Source organism: Eubalaena glacialis, chromosome 7 (assembly GCF_028564815.1).
Source record: "Eubalaena glacialis isolate mEubGla1 chromosome 7, mEubGla1.1.hap2.+ XY, whole genome shotgun sequence".
In the NCBI taxonomy this organism is placed as follows: domain Eukaryota; kingdom Metazoa; phylum Chordata; class Mammalia; order Artiodactyla; family Balaenidae; genus Eubalaena; species Eubalaena glacialis.
In genome coordinates, this window is record NC_083722.1 from 63731256 (window position 1) to 63742016 (window position 10761).

At 42.6% G+C, this 10761-nt stretch overlaps 2 protein-coding genes across 4 annotated transcripts in view; one reads left to right on the forward strand and one right to left on the reverse strand.

The window, feature by feature from the left end:
- The window catches only part of MLH1 (mutL homolog 1), a 50367-nt gene extending 43217 nt beyond the window's left edge, over positions 1-7150 (reverse strand). For all 3 annotated transcript variants that reach the window (XM_061195247.1, XM_061195246.1, XM_061195248.1), the window contains exons 1-3: positions 6921-7150; positions 5012-5102; positions 2722-2820 (exon numbers count right to left, since the gene is read on the reverse strand). In XM_061195247.1, coding sequence (XP_061051230.1) covers positions 2722-2820; positions 5012-5102; positions 6921-7036 — 306 coding nt within the window. In that variant the 5' untranslated portion in view covers positions 7037-7150. The remainder of the gene's footprint in view (positions 1-2721; positions 2821-5011; positions 5103-6920) is intronic.
- Positions 7151-7437: 287 nt separating this feature from the next.
- EPM2AIP1 (EPM2A interacting protein 1) lies at positions 7438-10462 on the forward strand. Its single transcript, XM_061195249.1, has one exon. It carries the CDS (start codon positions 7521-7523, stop codon positions 9345-9347), a length of 1827 nt encoding a protein of 608 aa, XP_061051232.1. The 5' UTR covers positions 7438-7520; the 3' UTR covers positions 9348-10462.
- The last annotated feature ends 299 nt before the right edge of the window (positions 10463-10761 follow it).

The following is a 10761-nucleotide window of genomic DNA, read 5'->3' on the forward strand; positions in this document are numbered from 1 at the left end:
AATAATAGAACCTACTCTACGGAGTTGTTAAGAGTGAAAGGGTTAATACACACAAAGGACTGAGAACCATGGATGGCACACAGCAATCCCTCAATAAATCTTCCCTATTTAATTACAACCCCAAAGATACCCTACAGCTGGGCTAAGGCTCCAGGAGGCCATGCACTTAGGAACTGACTCAGGAAGTTGCAAAGCCAGAATGAAACTGCTTTGCTAGGGCTGACCTGAGGCCTACTTAAAAGTCTGGGGGGGAACTTCCCTGGTGGCGCAGTGGTTGACAATCCGCCTGCCAATGCAGGGGACACGGGTTCGATCCCTGGTCCGGGAGGATCCCACGTGCCGCAGAGCAACTAAGCCTGCGTGCCACAACCGCTGAGCCCGCGTGCCACAGCTGCTAAGGCCCGCGTGCCTGGAGCCTGTGCTTTGCAACAGGAGAGGCCACTGCAGTGAGAAGCCTGCGCACCGCAACGAAGAGTAGCCCCCACTCGCCGCAACTAGAGAAAGCCCGTGCGCAGCAACAAAGACCCAATGCAGCCAAAAATAAATAAACAAATAAATAAATTTATTAAAAAAAAAAAGTCAGGGGGGCCTCAGGGTACACAGTCTGATGTTGCCCCTACCTGGAACAACCTGGGGCTCACTGTGAGCCAGAGGGTGCTTGAGACTACCCGGATTTGATCTAAATTGCAGTGACTGGGTCACAGCTGCCTTTTAATTTAAAAAAATCAAATAGGGAATTCCCTGGTGGTCCAGTGGTTAGGACTCAGATGCTTTCACTGCCGGGGCCCGGGTTTGATCCCGGTTGGGGAACTAAGATCCCGCAAGGCGCTCAGAAAGGCCAAAAAATAAAACAGAATAAAATAAATAGGTAAGTCAAATAAAAGTAAACTACATTCACATGATTAAAAAATCCAAAAACTACAGACAGGCCTAAAACGAAAAGTAATTGGCCCCATTCTCCTCCCCCACCCTGGCTCCCATTTCCCCCAAATAACTACTCCAAACAGTTTCTCTGGTACCTCAGAACCTGCAGAAAGGAATACAGCCCTGCCAACACCTGGATTTTAGCACAGTGAGACCCAGTGACACCCATTTCCCCTAACCTCCAGAACTGTAAGATAACAAATTTGTGTTGCCTTAAACCACGAAGGTTGTGGTCATTTTGGGGGGCAGCAATAAGAAACTAATACAAACTACTTGAAAAGGATACATATTTTTACTCACGAATGTTATTTCTATAAATTTATCCTAAGGAAATAACTGAACAAAACACATTGTATGTACATGAATATTCACCAGAGCATTAAACACGAAAAAAATGGCAAAGAGCATAAATGTTCAACAGGAAATTATCTAAATAGACTGCAGTATGTACAAGTAATAGAACAGGGACTTCCCTGGTGGTGCAGTGGTTAAGAATCCACCTGCCAATGCAGGGGATGCAGGTTCGATCCCTGGTCTGGGAAGATCCCACATGCCGTGGAGCAACTAAGCCCGTGCACCACAACTACTGAGCCTGTGCTCTAGAGCCTGTGAGCCACAACTACTGAGCCCATGTGCCACAACTACTGAAGCCCATGCGTCTACAGCCCGTGGTCCACAAGAGAAGCCACTGCAATGAGAAGCCCGCGCACCGCAACGAAGAGTAGCCCCCGCTCGCCGCAACTATAGAAAGCCCACGTGCAGCAACAAAGACCCAATGCAGCCAAAAATAAATAAGTTTATTAAAAAAAAAAGAACAGTATGTAGCCATTACAATTTATGTTGCCCTACATATACTGAATGATATCTTTATATCCACAGAGTATTGTCATAAAAATATAAGATACTATTTTTATCCATTTTCTATTTAATATATCCCTATGATACAGCATATAATTTCATTCACAGATATTTCAGCATATAACTTAAAAGGACTCAAAAAAAAAAACCAATGAAACTATTTTTATACCAAGAAAATTAACAGTAATTTCTCCTTAATACCATCAAATAACCAATCTGTGTTCAAATATCTGTCTCAAAACAATTTTAGTTTGTGCAAATCAGGATCCAAGTAAGATCAATACATTGGAGCTGGTTCACATGCCTCTTAAATCCCTTCTAATCTATGCTTCTTCCTCCATTCTTTACCTTTTTCCCCCATGCAGTTTACTTTACAGGAAACAAGTCTTTTATCATGTGATTTCCAGTCTCAGTACCATTTACCATGCTCCCTTGCTCCTTGTATTTTTCTGTATATGGGTAATTGGATCTAAGTATTGGTAAGATTCACATTTGATTTTGGACAAGAAAACTTGGTAGATGGTGCTATCTTCTTCCAGCAAGAGACCTGGGAGGTCTCTGTAGATACAGTTTATGGTGTATTAAGTATTTATGGATAGGGAGGGTGGGAGGGAGGGAGATGCAAGAGGGAAGAGATATGGGGATAAATGTATATGTATAGCTGATTCACTTTCTTATAAAGCAGAAACTAACACACCATTGTAAGGCAATTATACTCCAATAAAGATGTTAAATAATTAATTAATTAATTATTTTTAAAAAGCATTTATGAACAATTCTCAGTTTTGGAAAACTGAATCTAAGTTTGTTTAGATTTGCATATATTTAACAAGTAAAACATATCATGTCTTATTGACCTGCTGAGAAACATATGCTGACAAATGGCAGAAATGTCATCACAGGAGGATGTTTTACACATTTCTTCAATCCTCAGCTTACCTCACCCCGAAAGCCATAGGTAGAAATATGAGCTAAATCCTCAAAGGACTGCAGTTTACTTGTGGTGAACCTCTCACACACAATCTCCAGATCTTCTTTCTAGAAGGTGCAAAAAAATCAGTGAATAATTATGTTACTCATTTTTCCAAATCTTTTTTAATTTCCCTTTTCTTGATTGAATCCAGGAAAACATTCCTCTTGGGAGAAGAGTTCTAAATCAGCAGGAGCCTCCTCTCTGGGCATCCAGAACTCCATCAGTCCTGCTGCACCTTCTTCCTCTCTCGCCTCATTCCTCAGCCTCGTTTGCTGCTTCTGTCTCATCTCCCCTGAGAGTGGATAATTCACAGTTCCATCCCTGGACCTCTGCTCTGTCTACACTCACTGTCTTGATGATCTCACCCAGGCTCACAGATTTTACAAAAATCATTACTGTATTAGAAAACTTCTTTATTAAAAATCTATAGGTACATTTAACTGTAGTAATATATACATGACAAGATTTACCATTTTAACCCTCTTTAAGTGTACAGTTCTGTGGCATGAAGTACATTCACATTGTTGTGCAACCATCACCAACATCCATGTCCAGAACTGTTTCATCTCCACAAACAAACTGTACCCATTAAACAAAAGCTCTCGGGACTTCCCTGGTGGTTCAGTGGTTAGGGCTTCATGCTTCCATTGCAGGGGGCAAGGGTTCAATCCCTGGTCGGGTAACTAAGATCATCCCGCAGGCCATGCGGCGCAGGCCCCCAACCCCCTGGAAACCACCATTCTACTTTCTGATTCTATGCATTTAACTACCTTAGGTACCTCATACAAGTGGAATCATATAGTATTTGTCCTTTTGTGACTGGCTAATTTCACTTAGCATACTGTCTTCAAGGTTCATCCACGTAGTAGCACTTGTCAAAATCTCACTCCTTTGTAAGGTTGAATAACATTCCACTGTATGTATCTATCACATTTTGTTTATCCGTTCATCTGTTGATACTTGGGTTGCCTCCACCTTTTAGTTATCATGAATATGTTGCTATGAACATGAGTGTGCAAATCTCTTCAAGACCCTGCTTTCAACTCTTCTGGGTATATACCCAGAAGTGGAACTGCTGGATCATGTGGCAATTGTTTAATTGTTTTGAGGAATCACCATACCATTTTCCACAATGGCTGCACTATTTTATAGTCCCACCAGCAACATACAAGAGTCCAATTTCTCAACATCCTTGTCAATATTTTTTTTAATTTTTATTGTAGTTGAAATATTTGGTTTTTATTAATTAATTAATTATAACAGCCATCCTAGCGGATGTCAAGTGGTATCTCACTGAAATTTTTATTTGTAGTTCCCTAGTTACCAGTCATGTTGAGCTTCTCTTTATGTGAGTCTCATGGCTTTTAATACCATCAAAATGCAATACACCAAATTTTTATCTCCAGACTCACACATGTATCCAACTAACAGGCATCTTAAGTTCAACATACACCAAAATGAATTTCTGATCTTCCCCCAAACCTGCTTGTTCCATAGCCTTCCCATCAGTAAATGGCAACTCTTTTTTTTCTATTTGCACAGGCCAAAACCTTGAAGTCATTCTTGACTCCTCTTTTTCTTACTCCCTGTACAAGCAAATTCTGAGAGCTTTGGTCTTCCTCATCAACCCAGAATCTCACTGCTTCTTACATCTCTGTCACAACCAAACCGTCCAAGGCACCATCACCCCTCTCCTGGACTGCTTCAAAAGCCTCCTCACTGCTTCTATCCTGTCCTGCTACAGTCTATTTTCTGCATTGCAGACGAAAGAGTTCTTATAAAACTTGCCAAAGCATGTCACCTCTTTGCTCAAAACCCTCTAAAGAGTATCCCACCTCATCCAGAGTAAAAGCCAAATATTTTACAACATCCTACAAGGTCCTACATGCTCAGCCTGGTTATCCTTCAGACCTTATTTCCTTATAGGCTTCCACTCCCTCCACCACCCATTCTAGACACACCAACCCCCTTGCTAGTCCTTAAGCGTGTCATGCAAGCTTCCATTTCGTGGTTTTTGTGTGTATTGTTCTCTTTGCTCAGGACAATCAACCTTTAAAGCTTCATGACTCGCTCCTTGACCTCCTTATTCTCCTGAACAGTGCCCAGCATGGAATAGGTACTCAATAAATATTTATTTTTCAAACAATCCCATCCATAAAAGCCTAAAGTTTCCAGAACCGGGAAAAGTCCCACCACTTCCTGCAGATGTAGCACACGAAGCACACAAACATCCTGCTGCTCTGAGGTTTTCCTTACCCTGATCCCGGTGCCATTGTCTTGGATCTGAATCAACTTCAGGCCTCCCTCTTTAATAACCACTTGAATACTTGTGGATTTTGCATCTAAACTGGCAAATCAAACAAAAAAATAATAATTTATTAGTCTGCAACTACTCTAATGCACATATTTTAATACGAGTCAAGGGATAAGAACAAATTCCACACAAATATAAGACTCAGTGCGTTTTCCCTTTGTCTCACAGGCTCTGTGACTACACTGTTATCAGTTTACATGCTGTGTGAGAGAGAGGGAAGGAAGAGAAGGACAGAGGGGGGAACCATCATTTCCAATAGGACATTCAGCAACATTTCTGTTCCTCTAGGAAAAAAAGAAAGGGAAGTTAGAAGTGGGACCTTTTAGCACATGCCTCTTTCTTACCTACTTTTCAACTAATTCTACCATCTGTTACTCAAACTTTATTCAGCCTCAGGTTCCTAAATGACCCTTATAAAATGTCATTAAAAAAGATTCTAAATGTTTTTCTCCACTATTTTCTTTATGCAAATATATTTATGTTGGGGGAAAGAAAAAATGGCAGTGCAGAAAGTTCTTTAAGAAGCCAATACATCTTTTCATTCCTTCAAAGAGTAACCTACAAGCATAGAGCACCTACAGAGCTAGAGAAAATAAATCCAGACTGAGGCTGCATGAGAAAGAGAAGTTTCCTCCTCCTCACACAGAAAATTCTTTATTCAGAAATAAGATATTAAGTTACTGAAATATTAAAGATCTTTCTCAGGAGCCCCTGAATTGAAGTTGTACTTAGCCGTCTTGACTTACGAATTAAAAAGAGCGTAACTGGACTCCATACAAAATCTCTGCTTAGAGAATTATAATCCACTGATCTAATCTGTGTAGCATTGCTGTAGTCTTCTGGCACAGTACAGTAACAGGCCCAAATCGTTCTGTCAGTTAATTCTAACACTGTAGAAACAAAAGCCAGCCTTTGTGAATTTAAAGTCAAAAGGAGAAACCGTCCCCAGTCTCCCTGTTCCTTCTTTTGTCTACCTTCTAATTCTCTTCCTTTCTTTCAGTGGTCCTTTCAGACCCACTCTTCTTTCAGTCCCATTACCCACGATGGTTGTTTGTGTTTTCACAACAATCCCTTTACAAACCTATCAATCTTCGCTGGGACATTTTTTTCCTTTTAACGTATAGATTTTATTAACATCAATGCATTTTAACATAAAGGATCTGACATAACGTTTAGGGACATTATGAGCCTCTGCCCTTTTTAAAGTTTACAGTTTACACCCAACTTTCTTTCCACGTTTTTAATCTCTTCCTTCCACAAGGTTTGTGTGACAGTTCTAACCTTCAGAATCCATAAAATCAGATATCTTCGAAGTGACCCCGCAAAAAGTAAAGGGCAGGAAAATCCTAAGTGGGGTCAATCACTTGGCAATAGGGAAATCACAAGTTAAACCCCAAGTCCACCGTCCTCTCCTAAAATCCCAGCAATTTATTTAGAATAAAACTCAAAATGAATTGTACTTCTGAATGTAGATGGATGACTTCTGGAATAAGCAAGAAACTGATAACACATAGTACCCTCTGAAGGATGAAGGAAGTTTTTTTCCCTTTTTAAATTATAAAATTTTCATACATTTAAAAATCTGCACCGTCCGCATATAAAATTTTTAAAGGACTTCTCTTAATGGCAACATGAAAATATTGCGTAACCCTCTCCTTGCCCCGCAACAACCCTAAAGTCTCGCGAGGACGCTCGGGGACCCTTGAGGGGCGAAGGCAAGACCCCCGGCCTCCGCCGCCGCGGCCCTGCGCCGCACACGCCTTGGCTCTGGGCAGGGAGGCGTGTCCGCCCTATCCTGAGCATCGGCCCGTTAAGTCGTAGCCTCTAAGGAAGCCTTGACTCCCTTCGTACCAGTTCTCAATCATCTCCTTGATGGCATTAGCCGGGCGCTGGATAACTTCCCCTGCCGCGATGCGGTTCACCACTGTCTCGTCCAGCCGCCGGATAACCCCCGCTACCACCGACATTTTGGCGCCAGAGGAGCCCGTGTCACGGCGAGAAGCTAACTGGAAGTGCCTTCAGCCAATCCCCTTAGAGATTCGTGCCCACATCTTTCCATCAACTCGGCTGACGCCGTCCTGCCCCACCCTCTAGTGGCAGCGCCGCTTCCGGGCCAGTGAGCTATTGATTGGGCAGCTTGAATGCCAGTCAAGTCCATGAGTTCCGGTTCTCTTAGTCCCGCCCTAAAGCGGCTTCAGGTCACTTTGCAGCTAGAAGGATGTGCGCCTGCGCACTAAAAATCGCTGTCCACTCTTCCTATTGGCTCATGTCTGGGGCTGAGGAATACGAAATCTCCAGCCAATAGGAACGGAGGTGTCGGAGCCGCAGGTTGGTGTCCCCAGCTGGGGTGATCTGGCGCAGAGTGGAGGAGGCGCTTGGGGCTCGCTCCTGCTCCTCCCCTCTCCTTGCGGCCTCCCGGAGGTCGGCCCAGCTCCTGTGGCATCCCGTGAAATGTGGATGACGCCCAAGAGGAGCAAAATGGAAATCGACGAGTCTCGGGGGTTCCGGGCCGAGTGGACCCAGCGGTACCTAGTGGTGGAGCCTCCGGAGGGCGAGGGCGCCCTGTGCCTGGTGTGTCGCCGCCTGGTCGTAGCCACCGGCGAACCCGACGTCAGGCACCACTACGAGGCCGAGCACGACTATTACGAGCGGTATGTGGCGGAGGGCGAGCGCGCGGCCCTGGTGGAGCGTCTGCGTCAGGGCGACTTGCCCGAGGCCGCCCCGCTCACTCCGGAGGAGAGAGCTGCTCGTGCAGGTCTCGGGCTCGCCCGCCTCTTGGCCTTGAAGGGTTGCGGCTGGGGCGAGGGGGACTTTGTACACCGGTGCATGGAGGTGATGCTGAGAGATGTGCTGCCCGATCACGTAAGCGTTCTGAATGGCATTGATTTATCTCCGGAGATCACGCGGCAGAGGGTCCTGGACATTAACCAAAATCTACGCAGTCAGCTTTTTAACCGAGCCAAGGACTTTAAAGCCTATTCCCTTGCCTTGGACGACCAGGCTTTTGTGGCCTATGAGAACTACCTCCTGGTCTTTGTCCGCGGCGTAGGCCACGATTTGGAGGTGCAAGAAGAGCTTCTGACCATAATCAACCTGACTCATCACTTCAGTGTTGGTGCCCTCATGGCGGCAATCCTTGAGGCCCTGCAGACGGCAGGGCTTAGCCTGCAGCGGATGGTTGGACTGACCACGACCCACACTCTGAGGATGATTGGTGAGAACTCAGGACTGGTGTCATACATGAGAGAAAAGGCTGTAAGCCCCAACTGTTGGAATGTGATCCATTATTCAGGATTTCTTCACTTGGAACTGTTGAGCTCCTACGATGTAGATGTTAATCAAATCGTAAATGCCATATCTGAATGGATAGTTTTGATTAAGACCAGAGGCGTTAGGCGGCCGGAATTTCAGGCTTTACTAACTGAATCTGAATCAGAGCACGGTGAAAGGGTTAATGGACGCTGTCTGAACAATTGGCTTAGAAAAGGGAAGACTTTAAAACTAATATTTTCCTTAAGAAAAGAGATAAAAACATTCTTGGTTTCGATAGGGGCAACAACGGTCCATTTCACAGACAAGGAATGGCTTTGTGACTTTGGCTTCTTGGTGGATATTATGGACTACCTTCGAGAACTCAGCGAACTATTGAGAGTGAGTAAAGTCTTTGCTGCTGCTGCCTTTGACCATATTTGTGCCTTTGAAGTGAAGCTGAATTTACTTCAGAGACATATCGAGGAAAAAAATCTAACACACTTTGTCGCCTTGAGCCAGGTTGTTGATGAGCTTAAAGGGCATCTTCAAGAAGACGAAAAAATACTCGATCCTGATAGGTATCGAGTGGTGATCTGTCGCCTACAAAAAGAGTTTGAGAGACATTTCAAGGACCTCAAGTTCATTAAAAAGGACTTAGAGCTTTTTGCAAATCCATTTAGCTTTAAACCTGAATATGCACCTATTTCAGTAAGGGTGGAGCTAACAAAACTTCAGGCAAATACTAACCTTTGGAACGAATACAGAAGCAAAGACTTAGGGCAGTTCTATGCCGGATTGTCTGCTGAATCTTACCCGATTATCAAAGGGGTTGCCTGTAAGGTGGCATCCTTGTTTGATAGTAGCAAAATCTGTGAAAAGGCTTTTTCATATTTGACTCGAAACCAACACACTTTGAGCCAGCCATTGACAGACGAACACCTCCATGCCCTGTTTCGGATTGCCACCACTGAAATAGAGCCGCTTTGGGATGATCTTGTGAGAGGAAGAAATGAATCAAATCCATAAACTTTTGTAGTACACCATTGAAACACTCAGCAAGAATCCAATTCTAAAAGCAAACATCTGTTTGATTTTCAAGTTTACTAATTTGGATTGTGGGAAAGCACCACATTATTCATCCAAATTAATCACAATTCAAATTCTTCAGACATATTTTTTTTTCCATCTCAAGAGGCAGCATGGGACTGAAACATGCAGACCTTTTTTTAAAACTTAATTTGATGGCAAAGTCATTATCTTTTGCTTTTATGATATAACTGTTTTTAAAGACATTTAGTACTAATAATGTGAGTTGAATTAGAAGTCTGTTTTTAAGGTGTTTCGAAGAAACTTTAGCTCTTATTTTAACAAAGTGTTAAAATTTTGATGCATATAGTCTGAAATTATCAACTGCTTAAATATATGTTTGAGCCAATTTGCAGAAACTCACATAGCAAGTGCAGAATTTTCTGAAAAGGAGGAACGTACATACAGTGGAGGTATTTTGTCGAACTATCAGAATGTTTGAGACTATTTTTTTTAGACATATTTCTGAGTCAAAGTAAATATTGACATATTTCCTCCCTCTCACCTCCCTCCCACCCGCCCTAGCGATAATGATATTACTAATACAGAAAATAAGCACGTAAAATTTTAGTCAGAGGAGCAAGAATTTTTTTTAAATTGCTAGTTTAGGAGGCTTCCTGCAGTCTGGAGATCAGACTAACCAATTTTTGGAGGTTTCCCCTGAATTTTTCACAATTGGGTGCTGTTTTATGAGCTTGCCTACTAAAGGACTACGGTAAGTATAGACTCTTAGGGGTTGCCCACTAGTAATTCTTTTTTCTACTCTAGACAGTTTGGCCCTGTCAAAAAAGGATGAGGAAAAAAAGATGTTTGCATCCCAGGATCAGGAGGTGTGAGATATTTTAGCTAATTTGTCCTATCTGCATGAGTGTTGCAGCTTTATAAAGAAATCCTGCTTAAAGGAAACCCTTTATTTTAAAGTGATATAATATCAAATGCTGTTTGTTGCTGGAAATGGATTTATTATAACTTTGACACTATCCCACACATTGTGTATTTAAGACAGTGCACAAGTGGAAATATTTAACTCTCAAGAAGCAGCTTTATTTACAGATTGTAGCACTTCGTATTTCTAAGTGAGACATCTGCTTTGTGCTAAAACAGTAATTTTCAAACTTATGTTAACCATGAAAAGGAAATCTTACAGTAAAGCCAAATATGTGAAATGATTTAAGAAGAGGACCCAACTTAGAGATCCTCTCAAGTACAATTTGAAAACTTGTGTTCAAGTCCTGTCTTAACTATTGTAATGAATTTTTGTGTGGCCACTAATTCAGCAAATTCAAGGAACCAGAATACAAACAAGAATTTAGAAGGAACTGAAGCCTGAGCTTTCAAAATAGATGCCATAAAG